The sequence below is a fragment of the Podarcis vaucheri genome, assembly GCF_965113315.1.
Source record: "Podarcis vaucheri genome assembly, chromosome: 1".
Classification (NCBI taxonomy): Eukaryota; Metazoa; Chordata; class Lepidosauria; order Squamata; family Lacertidae; genus Podarcis; species Podarcis vaucheri.
The window spans coordinates 60,687,651-60,709,525 of NC_138759.1; the positions used below are offsets into that span (position 1 = coordinate 60,687,651).

Below are 21,875 nucleotides of genomic sequence, written 5' to 3' on the forward strand. Positions count from 1 at the left end.
TTTAAATAACCTTCAGCAAATGTCACTTGGCCCAAAATATAAAGACTATAAATGATTGCATACAGGGCCTGATGATGATGATGATGACGATGGGGAAAAGGATAACATTCAAAAATGCTTTTCTCTATTTACTTCCGAAAGAAAGTATATGCAACAAAATGACTATTTCTATTAGTATACTAATGTAAACTTATACTGTTTTGAGTCTCTCCATTTTCATGCTTATGTGGCAAAAAGTGCGCCCTTCACCCCAAAAGAGGCAAAGGTAGGTAAATGACCCCGTGATGGTTAAGTCCAGTCAAAGGCGACTATGGGGGTTTGGTCTCATCCTGCTTTCAGGCCAAGGGAGACGGTGTTTGTCCGCAGACAGCTTTCCGGGTAATGTGACTAAACCGCTTCTGGCACAACAGGACACCATGGCAAGTGCCAGAGTACACGGAAATGCTGTTTACCTTCCTGCCACAGCAGTACCTATTTACTTGCGCTGGTGTGTTTTTGAACTGCTAGGTTGGCAGGAGCTGGGACAGAGCACCGGGAGCTCATCATGTCAAGTGGATTTGAACCACCAACCTTCCGATCAGCAAGCCCAAGAGACTCAGTGGTTTAGAACACACCACCACCCACGTCCCTACCCAGAAAGAAGGACTACTAGGCTCAGAGTACTTCAGAGGTACACACAAGTATGAAAAGCCTGAAGGAACAAAACCTAAGGTAGTACGGTACATAGTGGGAATGCCAAAGCATTAGAGAGTTGGTGGTTTGCATGAGGCCCAACTGATAACAATACTGGCTACACCAGCCTAATGGAATGGTTGCTGCCGGGGAGATCAACCATATGGATCTTCTCAACATTATTAGCTACTTGTGCAAAACAGCACCCATGTTTCTCAGGCAAGTCCCACCCAAATGAGTGGGTTTTCAATATGGTGCTAACTAGCCTGAACTACATAGGGTTCGTTTCCAGGTGAGTTAATGTTTGAAATAACCGATTGAGCGGAAAGGCTATAGCTCAGTGGGAAACCATTCACCTTGCATGCAGAAGGTTCCAGGTTCAGAAGGCTCACATCTCTAGCTTTGGAATGTCCTCTGCTTAAAACCCTGAAGACCTGCCCCCCACCCCACCCAATCAGAACAGACAATACTGAGCTAGATGGATCAACAGTCAGTCCCAGTATAAGGCAGCTTTCTCTATTTCTATATTCCTGAGTTAACCTTGGAACCAGGATACAAATGTAGAAATCATCCCAGTGGTGTCTGTTTAGAGGAGGGTGGGACACCTGCAGCCCTCCAGATGCTGGTGGACTACAACTCCCATCATTTCTCACCATTGGCAGTGCTGGCTGGGACTGCTGGGAGTTGGAGGGCCAACATCTGGAGGGCCACAGGTTCCGCCCCCTGCTGTAGGGCAATATGAACTCTCCAGAGACACAGTAGTATACCAAACATCTGGCCAGCTCAACTAAGAATTCTATTGAAAACAAGCAAGATTCATCTTACCATAGGAGTGGAAAAACAATACAAGACAAAACATTGTTTTGGTCTACAAGCATTCCCAGCATGCCAAACCCAGGATGCCTGGAATGTAATGTGTGAAGAAAGCCCTAGTAAACAATGTCAACAATCCCGATTTACCCTTCTCAGGAGAGCTAGAAAATGTCTCCCCCCCCCTTTATTTCTTTTTCCAGAGAAGAGTTGGGTAAGCTCTACCTGGGGTCATTAATCCATAGTTCAACTGAAAAGAACACATGTAAGCCAAAGTGTTTGGCAAGTAAACTTACAAAGAGAAATCAGTTTTCGAACACTGAGAGCAAATAATCTGAAAATGAATGGAACAGAAGGGCTATTTCCTTCTAAACCAGAGGTCAAGTTACATATGGCCAAAAACACTAGGATAGTAGCACAATAACACATAGGTCATTCACATTGTGACTAATGGGACATAAATGTGGGCAGGTTTGCAGCAATAGATTCGATCTATTTTAATTATGCAGAATTTTCTCTAAGGAAATATATTCCAGAGAAGAACTTGGAACTGCATGCTTAGATTTAAAACATGATAGAAGTTTGTAGTGGGATTCAGTGCCACAAAATACACAAGGAAACTTTGCTGGGCAGGGACCCTGGCTGTCATTTACATTTCCCACAGGGTCCCAGAGCAACATCAGAGGCATTCTGGGAAATTTAAATGGTGACTCCAAGTCATCTTGGACTCACTGTTGTGTTGCTGCTGTTCTCCAGCACCACCAAGGAAGCCCACCGACAGAGGACACTTTGCTGACAGCTCCTTAAACCTGGAGCCAGCCATAGTGCTGGGCAAGGAAAATAGGTTGTACATAAAATATTTAGTATACAAAAAAGGAATCCATCTATCTCATGTCCAGAACCAGGAGGAACTGGGATTCTAAGAGCTGCCTAGTTCAGACATAGGCAAACTCCGGCCCTCCAGATATTTGGGGCTACAATTCCCATCATCCCTAGCTAACAGGACCAGTGGTCAGGGATGATGGGAATTGTAGTCACAAACATCTGGAGGGCCAGAGTTTGCCTATGCCTGGCCTAGATTTATAAAGGGGATTACACCAGCCTTATTCAACCATGAGCTCCCAGATATTGTTGAACTACAAGTCCCCTCACCCCTTACAATTGGCTAAACTGGGTGAGGATGATGGAGTTGTAATTTAACATCATCTGGTGACCCAAGGTTGAGAAGAAATAGCCTGAGGGACTTTGAACAGCTAGTCCTCATATCCTATCACTCTATCTATCTATCTATCTATCTATCTATCTATCTATCTATCTATATCTATCATCTACCTATCATCTATCTATCATCTATCTATCATCTATCTATCAAATCTATCTATCTATCATCTACCTATCATCTATCTATCATCTATCTATCATCTATCTATCAAATCTATCTATCTATCATCTATCTATCTGTCTGTCTGTCTGTCTGTCTATCTATCTATCTATCTATCTTTTTTTTTTTTTAATGCATAATTTTTATTGGTTTTTCAAAAGTTACAATACATAACAAACTTTATCCAAACTCATATCCATTCACTTAAAGAAAATAAGTTGACTTCCTTCAGTCGTTCCACGAATCGTCCAAAATAACATTAACTCAACGAATCCGCATTTCCAAGTTTGTAAAGCCATAAGTCATTCTCATCTATCCATTTTCTTTTAGCTTTACCCTTTACCTCTTACAGAGCTCCTAGGAAGCCTACTAGTGTTGTCTGTTCATCGATTAAGCTTTCCAGATATTTCGTAAAACTTTCCCAATTTTCAACAAACCTCTGATCTTTTGTATATCTGATTTTACATGTCATCCTGTCCATCTCCACATATTCTAATAATTTACTTCTCCATTCCTCCATTGTTGGAATACTCTCCTGCTTCCAATTTTTTGCTATTAGGACCCTTGCTGCTGTTGTTGCATATTGAAACAATTTGTAATCTTTCTTCTTAATTTCCTTTCCTACCATACCTAGCAAGAACGCCTCTGGTCTTTTCTTAAAAGTATATCTTAGCATTTTTTTCATCTCATCATATATACTTTCCCAGAATTCTGTAACCTTTGGGCATTCCCACCACAGGTGGTAGAAGGTACCCTCCCTTACCTTACATTTCCAGCATTTATTGCAGGATCCATACATTTTGGCTAACTTAACCGGGGTCAGATACCAGCGATAAAACATTTTCATTAAGTTCTCCTTGAGTAACACACAGGCCGTAAATTTTAGGTGTTGTTTCCAGAGTTTTTCCCACTCTTCAAAATAGATGTTACGGCCAAGGTCTTTGGCCCAATGGATCATTACCGCCTTATCCTCTTCGTCAGCTAGGTTCCAATCCAATAGATACTTATACATTTTTGATAATATTTTTGTATTGCTCCCTAAAATCTCAGTTTGAAACCTAGAACTTTTATCGGCGTAGCCTTTCTCTTTTGCGTCTTTCCTGAACATATCATTTATTTGGTGATAGTGTAGCCAATCATGTACTTGAGATTTAACCTGGTCGTAGGGCCTCATTTTCCATTTTCCTTCCTCCTTCATAAGCAGTTGTTCATACGTTACCCAGTTAGTACCCATGTTAACCTTTTTGATGGCCATTACCTCTAATGGAGATAGCCATTGGGGTGTTCTGGGTTCTAACAACTCCTTGTATCTTTCCCAGACCTCCAACAGGGGGCCCCTAAATATATGATTCCCAAATCCTTTGTGGCTCTTCTTCCGCTCGTGCCATAGGTAAGCGTGCCACCCATATCTATTGTCATGGCCTTCTAAGTCTAGCACTTCCCCATCTTCTAGTTTTATCCATGTCTTTATCCAGCATAGACAAGATGCCTCGTAATATATCTTGAGATCAGGGAGGGCGAAGCCTCCCCTTTCTTTCGTATCTGTTAAAATTTTGAACTTTACTCTCGGCTTCTTCCCCTGCCATATAAATCTGGAGATGTCTCTGTGCCAGATTTTGAATATCTTATTACCTTTAATAATCGGAATGTTTTGGAAGAGAAACAGAACTCTTGGGAATACCGACATTTTGATTGTAGCTATTCTGCCCCAAAATGACAGTCTTAACCTACCCCACGTTTCTATGTCTTTCTTAACTCCTTTCCATACTGTTTCGTAGTTATATTTAAAAAGATCTATATTTTTTGGCGTTACCCATACCCCTAAGTACTTCACCTTCTTTGTTACCTCTATTCCTGTTTCTCTCTGTAATTCCTCAATTCCGGCTGCCTGCATGTTTTTAACTATTATTTTTGTTTTTCTTTTGTTTAGTTTGAAGCCTGCTACCTCCCCGAATTGGTCAAATTCTCTAAGTACCTTTTTTATTGACTCTAATGGTTCTTCCAATGTTACGACCAGATCGTCTGCAAAAGCTTTGGTTTTGTACTCTTGCTTACCAACCCTGATGCCTTTGATTTCTTTGTTATCTCTGATGTTTTTTAATAGTACCTCTAATATCATTATGAATAATAGTGGGGACAGTGGGCATCCCTGTCTTGTTCCCTTAGTTACTGTTATTTCTTCCGTCTCTACATTATTTATTATTAATCTTGCTTTTTGTTCCGTGTATATTGCTTTAATGCCGTTGGAAAATTCAGTACCTACTTCCATATATTCCAGTTGTTTCAATAGAAATTCCCAGCTTACGTTGTCGAACGCTTTTTCAGCGTCCACAAATAGCAGTAAACCTTGTTTGTCGCACCTTTCTGTTAAATATTCTATAATATTTATAATATTTCTTAGATTGTCCTTCATTTGCCTTCCCGGCAGGAAGCCGGCTTGGTCTTTATGGATACTGTTTATCAAAGTGGCTTTAAATCTTCTTGCCATAACTCCCGCAAAGATCTTGTAGTCTACATTTAATAAGGAGATCGGCCTGTAGCTTTTAATTTGTTCTAATTCTGAATCTTGCTTTGGTATTAATGTAATCAGTGCCTCCTTCCACGTCTCCGGTATTTCTCTTTCCTTCAAAATATTGTTCATTACTTCTTGTAGAGGATGTAGCAGGATCGATTCCATCTCTTTATAGTATCTACTGGTGAACCCGTCTGGACCCGGGGCTTTCCCATTTTTAAAGTTTTTTATTATTGCTTTTATTTCCTCCACCTCAATCGGAGCGTTTAATTTCTCTTTGTCTGTCGCGGGGATCTTGTTTATGTTCTTGGATATTAAATACTTCTCTATTTCCTTCGTTTTATTCTTTCCTGTATTTCTAAAAAGTTCTCCATAGAAGGCCAGAAAGGCTTTCCTGATTTCTTTAGGTTTGTTTATTTCTTCTCCTTCCACCACTATCCTATTTATCGTGTTCTGTTCCTTTCTTTTTTTCAATTGCCAAGCTAATATCTTCCCCGTTTTGTTAGCATATTCAAAATTCCTCTGTTTCAGTCTTTTGATTTTCCATTCTATCTCTCTATTTATCAGCATTGTATATTGGGATTGTAAAACTTTAATATTCTCTTTTATTTTCTTATTTTTTGGGTTTTCGATTAATTTCTGCTCATTCTCTGCTAGTTGTTGTATTATTTCTTTTTTCCCTTTTTCCCTTCTTTTATTCTTGATTGCACTCTGTTGGATGAAAAATCCCCGCATTACCGCTTTTCCTGCGTCCCATGCCACCTTAGGCTTTATATTATTTCCCCAATTGACTTCAAAGTATTCTTTTAATCTAATTTGAGCCTTTTCTGCTACCTCTTGGTCATCCAGCAGGTAGTCCTTCAATTTCCATCTTAATAGTCTGCTTTCCTGCTCTTTCAATTCCATTTTTATTGGGTTGTGATCTGTAATAGTTCTGGCCTGGATCTCCACCCGTAGAGATCTTAAGACTAGCTCCTTTGAGACCCATATCTGATCTAATCTTGAGGATGAGTTGTTAGGTTCTGAGTGGAAGGTATATTGCTTTTCTAGAGGGTATTTAAACCTCCAAATATCCACTAAGTTACAGTTCTGGACCAGAGAGAAAAAAATTCTGGGTAGCTTCCCTTCTTTGCCTTTTATGTCCCTCAGTCTGTCCAATTCTAGCGACACCACTCCGTTCATATCACCTAATAATATGATTTTTTGATCGGCGTAGTCAAATAGCTTTTCTTCCAACCTTCCGTAGAATTCTGCCTTGTTTGTATTGGGCGCATATATTCCGGCTATAATAATCTTTTCTCCCTGCCAATTTATTTGTACTGCTACTATCCTTCCTTCTTCATCTTTGAAAAGATGTTTCGCTTCAATTTGTTTCTTTATATAGATAACCACTCCTCTCTTTTTACTCTGATCTGAAGATATAAACTCATTCCCCAATCTTGGATTGATTAGCGTTCTTTTATGTTTCCTCGCTATGTGTGTCTCTTGGAGACAAATAATATCTAATCCTTCCTTCTTCAAGATATGTTCGATTCTATTCCTTTTCCCCTTATCGTTCATCCCATTAACATTCCAACTAAATATCTTTAGCACCATTGTAATTTAATTAAAGGAGAGCAAAGGATAGAAAAAAAAAAAGAAAGAAAGAGGAAGAGGGAAACAACTGTTAGTTCTTTTTAGACTTCCTCCTCAGACCCTCCTCCCTCCCCCCTCCTCCCCCGTCCCCCCCCAAGTCTCCCCCCGAACCCAGCCCCCCCTCCCCCACTTCCTTTTGCGGTTTCAACTCTTTGTATTTCCTTAAAAATTTGTCTGTTTCTCCTGGATTTGTCAGTTTTTGTCTTTTGCTCCTATATGTGAAAGAGACTCCTTCCGGAAACTCCCACTTATACTCGATGTTATTCCTTTTTAGTATCTGTACTAACTCTTTGTAAGCGTCTCTACGTTTTAAAAGCCTAACTGGAATGTCTTTGAAGATTATTATATCTATCTATCTATCTATCTATCTATCTATCTATCTATCTATCTCTCTATCTATATCTATATCATCTATATCTATATCTATCATCTATCAGATCTAATCCCTTCATTTTCAAGAGCAGCTTGCCATGGGGTATAGCAGAGGTGTATGAAGGGGAATGTTGTTTGAGGAAATAAGTCTAAACACCAGTAGATTTATGCAACTGGTTTAATGAAACTTGGAATCTTGGCCAGTGTATTTATAATATTGGAAAGTAATTTTGTCAACTGATTCCAGTGACTTTTTAAAAAATGAGTGACACAACAGTACAGCTGCTTGTTCTTTGTGTTTCTTTCTCTGTAGCAAGAGAGATCCCAACCAAGGAATGTTTTTTACAGAAAGATTTCGCAGGGTTTTTTCTTGGTCAACTTACAATTAAAAGATGATGAAATGAGAAAAAATAAATTTTAAAAATCAGCTGATTCTTTTAAAGCTGATTTTTTTTAAAGATGTATTTCGAAGTTGTCCACAATGTGTATGTAGGGAGGGGGTAAACGATCTTAAAAATAAATTTGTATCACTTATGTATGCGTTCCTCAAATTGCATCATCTTGTATCTAGGGTAGGAATGAATGGTGAGTGGGCAAGCAAACAGCAACATGGGAAACTGTCTTATACTGAGTCATGCCATTAATCCATCCATCTGCTCTGCAATGGCTGACAACATCTCTTCAGGGATTTCCAGTCCTACCTGGATGTCCTCACCAGAATCCTGTGAGGTAGGTGAGGCTAAAAGACATACTCGGCCACTGAGCTATGGTCCTCTCCCCAATCATGTTTGACCTTGTGAAATTTGTTTCAATTAAGCCCTGCTATCAAAACACCCAGAAGAAAATGAAAATAGTCCCAATGACTTCTGAAACTGATTGCTTGGGGAAAGCTGCTCCCTTTCTTTTTAATTAGCGGAGTTTCTGAGAAGTCTGAAGAATTGTGCGTCTCTTAGGAATATACACCAGCAGTGATTAAGAATCCATTACGTAAAATATCTGTCAGTGCCTTTTCATCAGCTGCGCTTAAAATTAGCTTTCTAATTGTATTGATTTTTGAAAGACATCTGTAACTAGAGATTGAAATGCCATTCCGGTCTGTGGTCAGAGCAGAATATTACTTTTCACATTGTTAGAACATAGAATGGAATCCTTTATTTATATCCTTGCAGAGTTTATTTTAAAGTGTGGCATCCAGAACGGGAGACAGTATTCCAGGTGAGGTCTGACCTAGGCAGAATAGAGAGGTACTATTACTTCCCTTGATCAAGACACTATACTTCTGTTAATGCAGCCTAGAATAGCATTAGCTTTTTTTGCTGCTGCATCACAGTGTTGACTCATGTTAAGTTTGTGGTCCACTAAGACCCCTAGATCCTTTTCACATGTACTGTTGGCAATCCAGGTCCCCCATCTTATATTTGTGCAGCTGGTGCTTCCTGCCTAAGTCTCTTTCTGCCTAAATTCATTATTTCACCTTTAATAAACTCCCATTATCTGGGACTCCCAAGTTGCACTGGTCAGCTTTTTCTGGACAGGGATGGTGGGGCCTGTAGTCCACTTTGAGGGGGGTTTTATGCTCAAAGGTGTATATGTTTTAATTAATAAATAGCCCATCAACACCCCTGACTTCAATTAATGGAAACTTTTGTGAATGAAATTGATGCCCCGAGAACCAGACCCTTTGTGAATGAACGAGCTCTAACATAGCCGTCTTAATGGACTTTGTCTTGCCTAAAGCAGAGGCAATGATAGTGTCCACAGCTTCTGCTACACAAAACATAAAGCCAAGTATTTGAGAAGGCAGCCGCAATAAGCTTACAGGGCACTTTCAAAACTGGCACTGCTTTCTGTAGAATCAGAAAGAGGGAGAGAAGTCTTACGGCTTAAAGTGCCATCTTGTGGCCAAACAAAGAATTAAGGTTAGCTGCAGAATTTGAGCATGCCTCTGCCAGATGGGTCCCTAAATACCAAACATATATTGAGTCAAAATAAATCCATTCCCAAAATAAATCCATTCATCATAGATGTATCTAATTTCAGAGCCTTCCTATAAAGCTAAATAATCTCTGTATTGTCATTCTCTAAGCCCTTGGAACACTTGATCTGCTATTTTCCCCAAATGCAGATCCATTAATTCTCATGGGGAAATTAATGGGCTCAATCCCCAATGCAGCAAAGCATTCTATCTTGCTACAAGTATTCTACTGTATCCACCTGGTCTTAGTAATGAAACCAAGACTTGCACAACACTCTGTATGTGACAGCGCCAGGTGCTTATATGTACACTGTTTCCTATGCAAGCAGGCCATGCAGGTAAAAAGCAATGTAACTAAGAAGCAGCCCTTGTACAATTAACGAATTGGATCTCTAAAGGGTAAGAGGTACAGAACACTTCTCAGTGTTTACTCAGAAATAAGCCCCACTGAATTCAGCAGGATATGGTCTCACACAAATGCATTATTTCATTTTATATATTAAATTTATATACCATCCTTCCAACAAAGATCTCAGGCCAGAACACAGCATGATCGTCACCACCACCATCATCATCAACAGTTTTATTATTTATGCCCCACCCATCTGGCTGGGTTTTCCCAGCCACTCTGGGCAGCTTACAGCATACTGTACCTACAAAAATAATAAAAATATCAAACATTAAAAACCTCCTGATACAGGGCTGCCTTCAGATGTCTTCTAAAAGTCAGATAGTTGTTTATTTCCTTGACATTTGAAGGGAGGGTGTTCCACAGGGAGGGAGCCACTACCAAGAAGGCCCTCTGCCTGGTTCCCTGTAATCTCGCTTCTCACAGGGAGGGAACCAGAAGAAGACCCTCAGAGCTGGACCTCAGTGTCTTGGCAGAATGATGGGGGTGGAGACACACCTTCAGGTACACTGGGCCAAGGTCATTTAGGGCTTTAAAGACCAGCACCAAAATACATAACAAAAACAGAAACAGAACAGTAAGGGTGTAGCCCTACAGGTCGTCTTCAAACATTTATTGACAGCTTCCAATCATTGCAAAAAGCAAAACAATTTGCTCAAAAAATTGCCAAGAACTCATGTATTTTATACTCATTTTATGAGATTGATGTTGATATTATGCTGTTCTTAATTTTGGAGATATAGACATTTTTGCGTATAAATATGTAAAAGTCAAGTACCGAAATGTTTCAAGCATAGTTTTATTTAGGAAAACTATAAGACTAGGACAGTCATTGCAGCATATTTGTCAGGAAGGAAGTCCCACTGAAATCAATAGAACTCATTAGTGAACAGAGAGCTGTATTCAATGAATTCATCCTGAGAGCAGGCCGACTGAAATCCATGGACTTCCTCTTGGGGTTTACTCCCAGGTAAAGAGCTTTAGCACTGAGTGAAAGGTGACATTAGAGGCTTTGAAGAAAGTCTCCTGAATGTACATCATTAGGAAATGACCTGCACTATCCTCTGTCAGGACAAGGGAGCTGGGCCCATGATACCTGGAAGCCCAACAACTGTGTGGCTCCTAGAGCAGGGAATCTAACTAGGAAAAAGACAAAGCTAATCGGCGCTTCCACCTCTGTTTTGACAGTCCAGCCTAGGAACTTTGGGAATGGGTGGAATGCTAAGTTAACCAAAGATGGTCTGAGAAGTCCTTGCCTATTGGCCTTGGAGTGCCACCCAGAGGTTTACTATGTAACTTTTACATAACAGTTTTACACACACATCACTGTGTATGCTTGTACCATATGCATATACATTTATGTAGGCACACATTCTATATACAGTGGTACCTCGGGTTAAGAACTTAATTCGTTCTGGAGGTCCATTCTTAACCTGAAACTGTTCTTAACCTGAGGTACCACTTTAGCTAATGGGGCCTCCTACTGCTGCCGCACCGCCATCGTGTGATTTCTGTTCTCATCCTGAGGCAAAGTTCTTAACCTGAGGTACTATTTCTGAGTTAGCAAAGTCTGTAACCTGAAGTGTCTGTAACCTGAAGCACCTGTAACCCGAGGTACCATTGTACATCCAGAGTGTGCTAGTCAATGGCAAAAAAATAATTGTGGTATCTTCAAGACTAACAAATTTATAATGGCATATGCTTTCCACATACTCAAACCCACTTTGTCAGATCATTATCACACTGACTGCAAAATTGCATCTCATTACCTTCCAGCTCCCACCTTCCCATTTTCTCCTTTATTGAGTTACCTGCCAACTACGATTTCACTTCACCCATATCCCATGAAGCGGGCTTGAGCCCATGAAAACAATGTGTTCATCTTTTAAGGTGCTGTGAGACTCTCTGATTGCTTTTGTTTACATTACTAACTTGTTAACTGTTTTATTACTGAATTCCCAGTTTTATCTGTTTTTAGAATACTGTTTTGCTGGTTTATTATGTTGCAACTCTGTTTTTATGAAACTTTTTTAAAAAAGTCTTTAATGCTGTATTTTTTTGTATACAGCTTAGACATTTTTAAATATTAAGCAGTTTGGAAATGCTTTAAGATAAATACGTAAAAAATAATAATAACAATATAAACTAGATACAGAGATATGTGGTGTTATGCTATGACTTACAGTATATTAATAAAAAGCATATTAATGAAAAGATTTCTTTAAAGCAGGGTAGCCTTGGACCTGGAGGGCCACAGTTCAAGTCTCTCCTCAGCCACGATTCTCACTGAGAGTGACTTTGGGCCCGTCACTATTTGGGCCTAGCCTACCGTATAGGGTTGTTGTAAATTGGGAGGAGAGGGGTCCTTTGAGGAAAGGTGGGATATGAATGCAATAAAGAAAAGGAAGGAAGGAGGTTAGACATCTATACAAGTACGTGCTGCTTGCTCTTTCCTTCACCCCGGAGGCACGGAGATGAGGAGGGGGCCAGGCTGCATGTAGGGATTCCCTTGCTTTGCAATCTTGGGAGGCGTTGCATCAGCCAGCGCGTTTCTGGCCACCTTGTGGAACAAAGGCGAGGCAACCTCCCCGCCCCCTAAGTGGGCGATTTTCCGGGTCATTAGTAAATTCCATTGAGATTTAGACTTTCTCCAGCCGGCCTTTTTTCAAGCTCTGTGGTCTCTGGCGGGATACAATGAGCGACCGGGCCAGCCTCGCTCACGCCACTTCCAGAGATGCCAATGGCGAAACGATGATCTGCTGTTGCCTTAGCAGCACGGGGAAGGGGTATTTTTTAAAAAAGAGCTGGGGTTCTCGTCCATAAAAGGGGCGAAATTCAAAGCAACCCTTTCTCAACACATATGAAATTGCTTGCATTTTTGCAAGGAGTGGGTCGTGGGAATGTGTTTTGGGGAAAGCGAACAGATTGAGGGGGAGGGAGGGTCAACGCCCCCCACCCAAACCTTCCTCCCGGAAAGAATTTGGAACGTCTCGGGTGAATTCTGCTGCCTTTGATCTCTCCTTTTACTTCCATTTCTCCATTGATTTCCTCGCTCGTCCTATTCTTCGCGCCTCCGGGTGCACTCGGCTTTTCAAGGTTTTCTTTCTCGCTTCCCGCGCACCCATTTCTCCTCCCTCTGATCCTAGCTTTGGAAGCACGCTCGTTAGTCTTCCGAAAACTTTGCTCGTCGTGCGCGTTTTTTAAAGCCACGCTGGAAGAGCGGTCAGCGAATTGCCTTGGCGATAAAATAAAGCGCGCGGCAGAAATGCAACCCGAAGGGGTGTCCCGGGGCTTGTGATGTAATCCTTATCGATCCAGCGGGGCGGGTATTGGCCCTAGTCCTGCGATGGAGCAGTGTCTATATTGGAATTAGCCTTATCGATTGGGCTGATAAGGAGACCTATAAAAGGCCGCGGATTGGCTTTGCCTCTCCTGCAATCGCTCCTGAAGCAAGTCGCTCCCAAAGCCCTGAGCTTCACCACCACCCCGCCCTGTCTTTTTTGGCCACCTCGGTCTTCTTCTCCGCGGGAACCTTTGCGCCTCTGCCTGCGTTTGCGCTGCGGTGGAACTCCTCTCCTCGGCTAAAGATGTGGCCGACTTTGCGCAAAGCTGGCGCGCTCCTGGCTCTGGTGGGGCTTTGCTTGGTCACGCTCGCCCGGTCCCTGCCCCTCACCGATGCTGGACCACATGTCAACTATGGCTGGGGAGAGGCCATAAGATTGAGGCACCTCTACACCGCCGGCAGACACAGCTCGTTCAGCTATTTCTTGAGGATCAACAGCGACGGCCGAGTGGACGGCGCCAGCGCCCAGAATCTGCATAGTAAGTAAACGCGCTCGCCAAAGCGCCGCGCAATCTTGCAGGGCCACTTCTCTTCTTCGGTTCCTGAGCCATGGGCGGGGGCGGGGGCAGGGGGGGGCAGCTGGCCCCGCTAGATCAAATAAATAAATAGTTAACTAAATGTTTAAAAAAAAGTAACAAGATTTTGATACATTTTTTTCTGAGCACTTGGGGACAAAAGAAAAGAATTTAAAACAATTGCTATTGAGATATTTCATTCCGAATCTGCTAGACAGAGCCGGACAGCGGATAGTGACAGGTGGGTGGCCTGCCCCCCCCAATAAATCCTGGCTATGCCAATGTGCGGGTCTTTGACGTGTATCTAGGGGAGGGGGATAGGTGAGTACAGTTGGGACAGGGATCTAAAACACCGACGGTCCGGCAAAGCTGCGCGCGCGCAAGAGAGAGAGGTTGTTTCCCGCAGAGCCAACTTTCCCGTCTCCACCTCACCGTGTACTAACGCTGCGTTTTGTTTCGCTGCGCAGGTTTGCTGGAGATCCGAGCCGTGTCCGTTCGTACGGTGGCGATCAAGGGCGTGGAAAGCTCTCGCTACCTCTGCATGGAAGCGGAGGGAAGGCTGCGCGGGCTTGTAAGTTGCGGCGGGGACCCCCTCGACCTAGGCATGCCCCGGGCCCCGAGGGGGAAAGGATTTTGCATGCATGCGCCCCCACAACGGCTCCTGGCGATTTGTATCCGGTGCTCCCGGGCCAGACAAAACAATAGCAGCCTGGCCAATTTTATTTTACTCCCACACAACAAAGCAGTCTAAACACGTCGCGCCACGATCTTAAACGGGTTTGGAAGGAAACCTATTATTATTATTATTATTATTATTATTATTATTATTATTATTATTATTATTAGTTAAGCTCTGGGCTCTGTGATTAGGCAATAGAAAGAATTTTAAAAATCCAATCACGAGGTAATTTGGGAACTCCAGTCTCGCTGATGGTAAGGTTCAGGCAAAGGGAAGAGTCCACGCTGGATAGGATTAAGGTAGCATGGTAATAAAATAACCATTAAGGTAATAACAAATAACTTTGAACTGAACAAAAGAGGAAATGGAGGAATAGCTTCTTCTTTGCACTTACTCTGTGTATTTTTTCCCTCTATGAATAGTGGCAGAACCAGCAGCATTCCAGAATTTGGACTACTAAGATTTACGATTTGTTTAGATTTCTTTTCTGAACTATTTAAAGGGGCTCCAGGCTGGATGGTTGATCTTTATCTCATTCTGTCCTCACAGCAACCCTTAAGGTAGGTGAGGCTGAGAGATAACGATGTACCCAAGGCCACCCAGTAAGCCTGCCCGACTAAACAGAGATTTGAGCAGGGCTTCCCATGTCAAAATACAACCAGCACATCACACCCATAACATTACAGAAGGTGTTTGTACCCTGAGATCTTTATTACATAACATATTGTTCCAGCTCCAATTTCTTACTCTTTTTATCCTGTTTTTGATTAGGATCATGCATGTGAAGGTGTAACTTTTTGCACCAACACATGATTCCCGATGTTCGAAGCTAGGAAAGGCATTATTGAATCTTGGTGTGAAATAACTTGGTGTAATTTGGTCAAAGTTAAGGACTTATAAATTCCAGTGATTTTTGATGGGACAGTTAATCATGGGCTTAAATTTCTCCAGTTGGACTGGGATATATGCCAAATATTTATTGCATGGAATTACTAAATTAGCACAAAATCTTCTTGCTCTTCAGGTCATTCTGCAGATAATCTGCCAGAGATTGCTCCTGTATTCCTCCCCACTCTAGCTGTGGTTTTATAGAAATATAGCTATTGGTGAAGGAAATCGGCGCCTTTTGTTGCTTTCTTAGCTGAAGTTGAGGGAACCTGTGATGGACTCAAAAGTTTGTCTATAGTGTCTGCAGCCTGGTGACTTCCAGACACTTTGGACTACAACTTCCACCTGCCCCAGCCAGCACAGCTATTCCAAAACATCTGGAGAAGCATCAGGTTGGGAGAAAGCTGGTCTACACAGTGGTAGCTGATGCAATGCCCACAGAGACTTGTTGGGTGGAAGGCAGGGAGACTGATGGTAGGCAGATGCAGAGCTAATGCCAGGTAGAGCTAATTCTGGGTTTGTCCTCATCCTCTTCCCTGCCAAGCCCTAAAAGGGCAACAGAGCGACTAAGGAGGAGAAGCCGAAAGCCAAGGTCACCCTATGGACCAGTTCAAAGTACAAAGGCAGGCAAAGCGGGGGACGGGGGGACGGGCAGGCTGAGATAGGCGGGGTGCTGCCTGATTTGCCTTCACCAGATCTACAGGTTCTCCGCTACAATTGTAATGGGGCATTCTTAAGCTCTTCTACACAACCCATTTTCATTCAGCTGATACACAGCGTTTCCATGTTTAGACCATGAGCTAAGGACAGAAGATGCAGTCCGGCCATGGCCTTCAGTGGAGCACGGACTGCACCCCAAAAGCTACACACGTCTAGCCCAAAGTAATTCCCATTGAGTTCAATGAGGCGTACAGGGAAATGGGTGCAGGACTGAAGCCTGGATTTCCAAAAATCAATTACGGCACCTTTAGTTTGAATGTCTCTAACAGTGCAATCCTGGGCATGTTTTCTCAGAAGAAAATCCCCGTGGGGCTTACTCCAAGGTGTGTATGTGCCCAGGATAACAGATTACCAGTCAGCCTTCTACCAGTCATGTGGGCAGGAGTGCCACTGGGGGAGGGGATTCCTTCAAGCAGGGCTGAGCCACCCCATGATTCATTGAACCCTGAGCCAGTCTCACTGCTGTAGCATGACGGCATTGGGCCACATTGCTGCATGAGCAACTTCAAGTTGGCACAGTGATCTTCATGTCCCCGAGCTTCTGCCTCCGCTACTGTGTGCAGCAGGGCTGTGGATAGGGTGACTGCTCAGTGCCGCCACCAGGAGGGGACAGGCTTGAATTGCAGCCTATATCACGAAGGTCCACAGAGCTCTAATCCCCATTCGGATTGAAAAGCCTGCATAACCTACTTGGAGGATAATGTATTCTTTCCTGCCCTTGTATACCTGAGAACTGAGATGCTGCTGAAAAATCACTCTAGATAACCAGCATCAGGTCTCAAAGTCTGATATGTGTCATTCTTATTTAGTTAACTTCATAAGGAGACTAATTTAAGAATATATGGCACTCTGCTCTGTGGGAAACCAGATTTGTTGCGAGGTGGATTGCTGCGGTTTTATTGATGTTGAGTCAGTTTTAAGTAGGTCAATCAGCCTAATCTAACCAGGATAGTGAGGGGTCTGGACATCAAGTCCCATGAGTAAGGCATGAAAGTGCTGTGTATGTTTAGAGACTATTAAGGGGAGATATGAGAGCTCTCTTCAAATATCTGAAGTGGTGTCAGACAATGGAGCAGACTTGTTTTCTGTTGCTCAAGAGGGAAGGATTAAAAATAAGGGGTGGAAATTGCAAGGAAGCAGATTTCTGCTACACGTTAGGAGAGACTTCCTAATGGCCTGAGATGTTAAGATGGCAAAACAGGCTGCCTCGGGGAGTGGTGGTCTCTCCTTCACTGGAGGGTATGAAGCAGAGACGAAAGAGTCATTGGTCATGGGTGTCGCCATTGCATCCTGCAGTTACAGATCCTGCACTGCGGAGGGCTGGATTGGTTCACCCCAAGGTCCCTTTCCAGCCCAATAATCATATAACTGCTTACCAGCACAACAGCTCAAATCACACTTATAGATGGTTGTGCCCTATTGAAATCAGTGCATTGAAATGTGAATGCATATTGAGCAGTGCAGCTATTTTCACTTGAGCTTAGCTAATCAACAAATTGTAGAGTTGGAAGGGACCACAAGTGTTATCTAGTCCAATCAGGTTAGCATGCTTTCAAAGTGCTGTTTATGTGGTCTTCCAGCAGATGAGGATGTAGAAATTTAACAGGGACCTTGGGATACACTAGTATCTCCATCCCCATTCATAACTCTCTAACGTGCATATCTTACATGCCCCAATGTTATTTTTCAACAGTAAACACAGATATAAATAATGGGTTTTAAATTTAGTCTCATTCAAGCTGCTGTCTGTAAATAGTGACAGAACTTGTTGTAAACCACAATCCATTCCGGAAGATCATTCGAGTTCCAAAACATCTGGAAACCGAGATGCAAAGGGCGGCCTGAAAATTTAATAGAGAAAATTGAGAAAAATACAGTGGTACCTCAGCGGAAGCCATTCGACTTCTGAGGTGCATTCGAAAATGGAAGCATTTACTTCCAGGTTTATGGCATTAAAAAACCGAAATGTTCGTCAATGGAGACATTTGAAAACTGAGGTACTACTGTATAGTTTCTGTATAGATCTGTATCATTCACATTACAAAAAGTAAGGCTGCACTTGAAAATAAGCCCCTCTGAACACTTTAGAAATCATTTCTGTGTAAACATGCCTGAGGACTGCCTTGCAAGTCAAACTGTTATTGCCATACTGAATTTTGTTCTGCATTGTGACTGTGTGAAAATTAATGAATTAACTCAACAGTTAAAGGCAGTTAAGTGACTTGCATGGCAGCAGTCTCTCATCTCAAGATGTTTCCCTAATCTAGACAAAAACCAAAAACATGTTTTTCCACATGCCTGATAGCCCAGTCCACATCTGAAGTGCTGCACTTTAAGCCTATTTAGTCATTAAGAGAATTCTGCTCTAGCCTCTTCTACTTCTTAATGATGATTGTCAGCATAATATGTTACACGTGTAGGGAGGAAAGTATGACACAGGGACTTGGCAGGTAAAGAGTTCATGCACGAACACCATTTCTCTTATCATCGAAGCCCCAGACGCAATCAACGATACTTCTGAGTTGACAGAGAGTTCAGTCACCTCTAATGACCGAACCAGAATAGTACCAGAGTTTTAAGAAAAAGAGCAGTGACACAGAGGACCTGGAACAGACTAAAATCACCATCCTGTTTTGTTTTTTGTTTGTTTTTGTTTTATTATGTCTTTCTGTGTTAGCGAGCACATATTTTGGTTCCAATACTCAGAATATATGTTAACACTACATGACCAATTCTTACTCTGTGACATTATAAAATACAAATCCTCATTTTGTCAAAGTCAAAGGGATTTTTTCAATTAAATTAGCTTACTAAACATGGTTCATGTCTAATTTTTAAATGCCGGCCACATTGCAGGGACTGTGTGCACACTGTTTAAAAATGCTTATCATTTAAATTTTATATTTTAAAATATCAATGGTTCTCTCACATAATGCTGGAAGGGACACCCTGAAAAATGTTGTCTGGATAGTGCTGTGCCGATGCAATGGCGATGGAGATGAAAGTGCTCTGCTGTCACCATCATCATGGAGATGGTCTCAAAATAGTGTTTAGTCTGTTTGGCGAACCCATATTAGATCTTTCTCCATTTGTGTTCTAGTTGTCAACTCTATTGCTTCATTGCCCTAGTATATAAGGAGGCAAATCAGGTTCTGGTAAATGGGAGAGGACACCTAGGACTCCAATAAAACACAGAAATCCGCCTAGAATCTAACACCACAAACTTGGGAGGGCATAGCTGGGATAGGTTGACACAACTTACCGTATTTTTCGCTCTATAAGACACACCAGACCACAAGACGCACCTAATTTTTGGAGGAGGAAAACAATAATAAAAAAAATATTCTGAATCTCAGAAGCCAGAACAGCAAGAGGGATCGCTGCGCAGTGAAAGCAGCAATCCCTCTCACTGTTCTGGCTTCTGGGATAGCTGCGCAGCCTGCATTCGCTCCATAAGACGCACACACATTTCCCCTTACTTTTTAGGAGGGAAAAAGTGAGTCCTATAGAGCAAAAAATACGGTAGGTTGTCCAGTCAGGACTTGGCAATGGCAGCCTGTTCAGCAACCTCATCAGAATCAAGACCTGTATGACAGTTGCTTTAACTATGCAGCAATCTGTTTTACCGTGAACCTTTCCCCTGTTATTTGCCTTTAGCTTCTGGTAGCCTGGGGTGTCTCATGAACTCCAGTAAACTTTGGTTCAAGTGCACATTGAGCTGCAATGCTTTTGCTATATTTACATAGCGAAAACAAGCCTTCTCAGCTAGGAACTGTGGGTTGCTGTGATGGGCCATTGTGGCTTCAAAACAGTTCTTGCTTTACAACCAGTTAGCAGAGTAAGAGAAATCAAATTGAATCTTACTGCGTAAATCTATAAAAGCTTCCATTCTCCATGTTTGGGTTATAAATGACTCCTTGTATCTTCCTGCACTAGTCTGTATCAAATTTAGCTCTATGGAAGAATGGTTAATAATAATAATAATAATAATAATAATAATAATAATAATTTTTTATTTGTACCCCACCCATCTGGCTGGGTTTCCCCAGCCACTCTGGGCAGCTTCCAACAAAGATTTAAAATATATTAAAGTGTCACACATTAAAAACTTCCCTGAACAGGGCTGCCTTCAGTTGTCTTCTAAATGTTAGGTAGTTGTTTATCTCTTTGACATCTGATGGGAGGGCGTTCCACAGGGCGGGCGCCACTACCGAGAAGGCCCTCTGTCTGGTTCCCTGTAACCTCATTTCTTGCAATGAGGGAACCGCCAGAAGGCCCTCGGCGCTGGACCTCAGCGTCCGGGCAGAATGATGGAGGTGGAGACACTCCCTCAGGTATACTGGGCCGAGGCCATTTTGGGCTTTAAAGGTCAGCACCAACACTTTGAATTGTGCTCGGAAACGTACTGGGAGCCAATGTAGGTCTTTCAAAACCGTTGTAATGTGGTCTTGGCGGATGCCCCCAGTCACCAGTCTAGCTGCCGCATTCTGGATTAGTTGTAGTTTCCGGGTCACCTTCAAAGATAGTGCCACGTAGAGCACACTGAATAGATCATTACATAAGACGGGTGGTTTCCCTAAACACTGTTGCATCATATGCCATTTAAGAGTGCAAAAAATGTATAAAGCCAATGTGTAATATTTTTCACTTCCTCTCAGCTCAGTTATTCTACAGAGGATTGTTCCTTTGAAGAGGAGATGCGCCCAGATGGCTACAACATCTACAAGTCCAAGAAATATGGAGTTTTGGTGTCCTTAAGTACTGCCAGGCAAAGGCAACAAAATAAAGGGAAAGACTTTCCACTGTCTCATTTCTTGCCAATGATCAACACTGTGCCGGTGGAGTCAACCGATTTTGGAGATTACGGCGACACTGGGCAGCATTTGCAATCCGGAGTTTTCAGTCCCCCTCTTGAAACTGACAGCATGGATCCCTTCGGCATCACTTCAGATGTATCCGTGAAAAGCCTTAGTTTTGGGAAATGAGAACGAGTGCTCCTTACGTTAGTTGTGCTCCATAAAAAAAGCAATGCCAGCAGGATATTATTTCTAGCAGTGATATTTCACACATGGCTACATTCAGATGCGGCACTACCCTTTCTTGTCAAACGGCAATACGAATACCATGAAGACTACAGACACACAGGCAAAAATATGCCATTTAATTCAGGAATGACAAAAATGCGTAGCGTGCAGGTATTTCTTCTGCCTTGGAGGATGCTTGGAGGGATAAGATTGTGAATATTTTGCTTTACTGCTTCCTTCCTTCACCTCTGAGGCCTGATGACAGATGTAACAAATGCAATTCATTCAAAGAGGGATAAGTCCTTCTCTTCAAGACCCTTAAACACATCAGTGTCAGAAATTAAAGAGGAGCAGCCAGTTAAAGGAAGCTAAACAAGTAACTTAACACACAATCTTTTCACAAACCTCTGCTACTGGTTTTCAGAAGATCAGCTATTGAAATGCAATTTCTGTCCTTGAATGTTTGATCCCTACAGGAGGTAACAGGAACCACAGGGAATGGGACAAAAGAAACTAACAAGCAGTTGTGTTCTAGCAAGCCTCTTCAGGTTTTCTTCTATGGAGTTGACTAAACATATGGAAACACTATGCACACTAGCTCTGTCCCCTGACACCATTCCAGTTACCATCCAGGAATCTGAAGTGGGGAGTCTGCTGTGCTCATGGAGGCTCCCCCCCCCCTACATTTTAGAGCCATGGTTTTCCAAGGTTCTCAAGCACACAGTGGGCGTTCTCCATTAGTAATTGAGGCTCCCCACTTTGGACATTTGCCCTCTAACTTGTAGAGAGTGACCAGAATGGTAATGGGGTGAAAATAGCATCCTCTTTGCTGTGCTGCCCCTTTGAGTGTTTAGTGAACTGAAGTTCACAGTACCTGAATGATGGTTGCCAAAAGAGTATGCCAACCTTCAATTTACACAGGTTCTGCATCAGGCAGAAC

General features: G+C 42.4%; 1 protein-coding gene across 1 annotated transcript; it reads left to right on the forward strand.

The window, feature by feature from the left end:
• Nucleotides 1–12,573: 12,573 nt before the first annotated feature.
• FGF19 (fibroblast growth factor 19) lies at nt 12,574–21,032 on the forward strand. Its single transcript, XM_082242235.1, has 3 exons — nt 12,574–13,588; nt 14,092–14,195; nt 20,570–21,032. The coding sequence occupies exons 1-3, from the start codon at nt 13,354–13,356 to the stop codon at nt 20,894–20,896; spliced, it is 666 nt and encodes a 221-aa protein (XP_082098361.1). The 5' UTR covers nt 12,574–13,353; the 3' UTR covers nt 20,897–21,032.
• The last annotated feature ends 843 nt before the right edge of the window (nt 21,033–21,875 follow it).

Coding starts and splice junctions, on each gene's coding strand:
- FGF19 (XM_082242235.1), top strand. CDS start 13,354: ATGTGGCCGACTTTGCGCAAAGCTGGCGCGCTCCTGGCTCTGGTGGGG. Junction 13,589..14,091: donor CAGCGCCCAGAATCTGCATA/GTAAGTAAACGC, acceptor TTCGCTGCGCAG/GTTTGCTGGAGATCCGAGCC. Junction 14,196..20,569: donor AGGGAAGGCTGCGCGGGCTT/GTAAGTTGCGGC, acceptor ACTTCCTCTCAG/CTCAGTTATTCTACAGAGGA.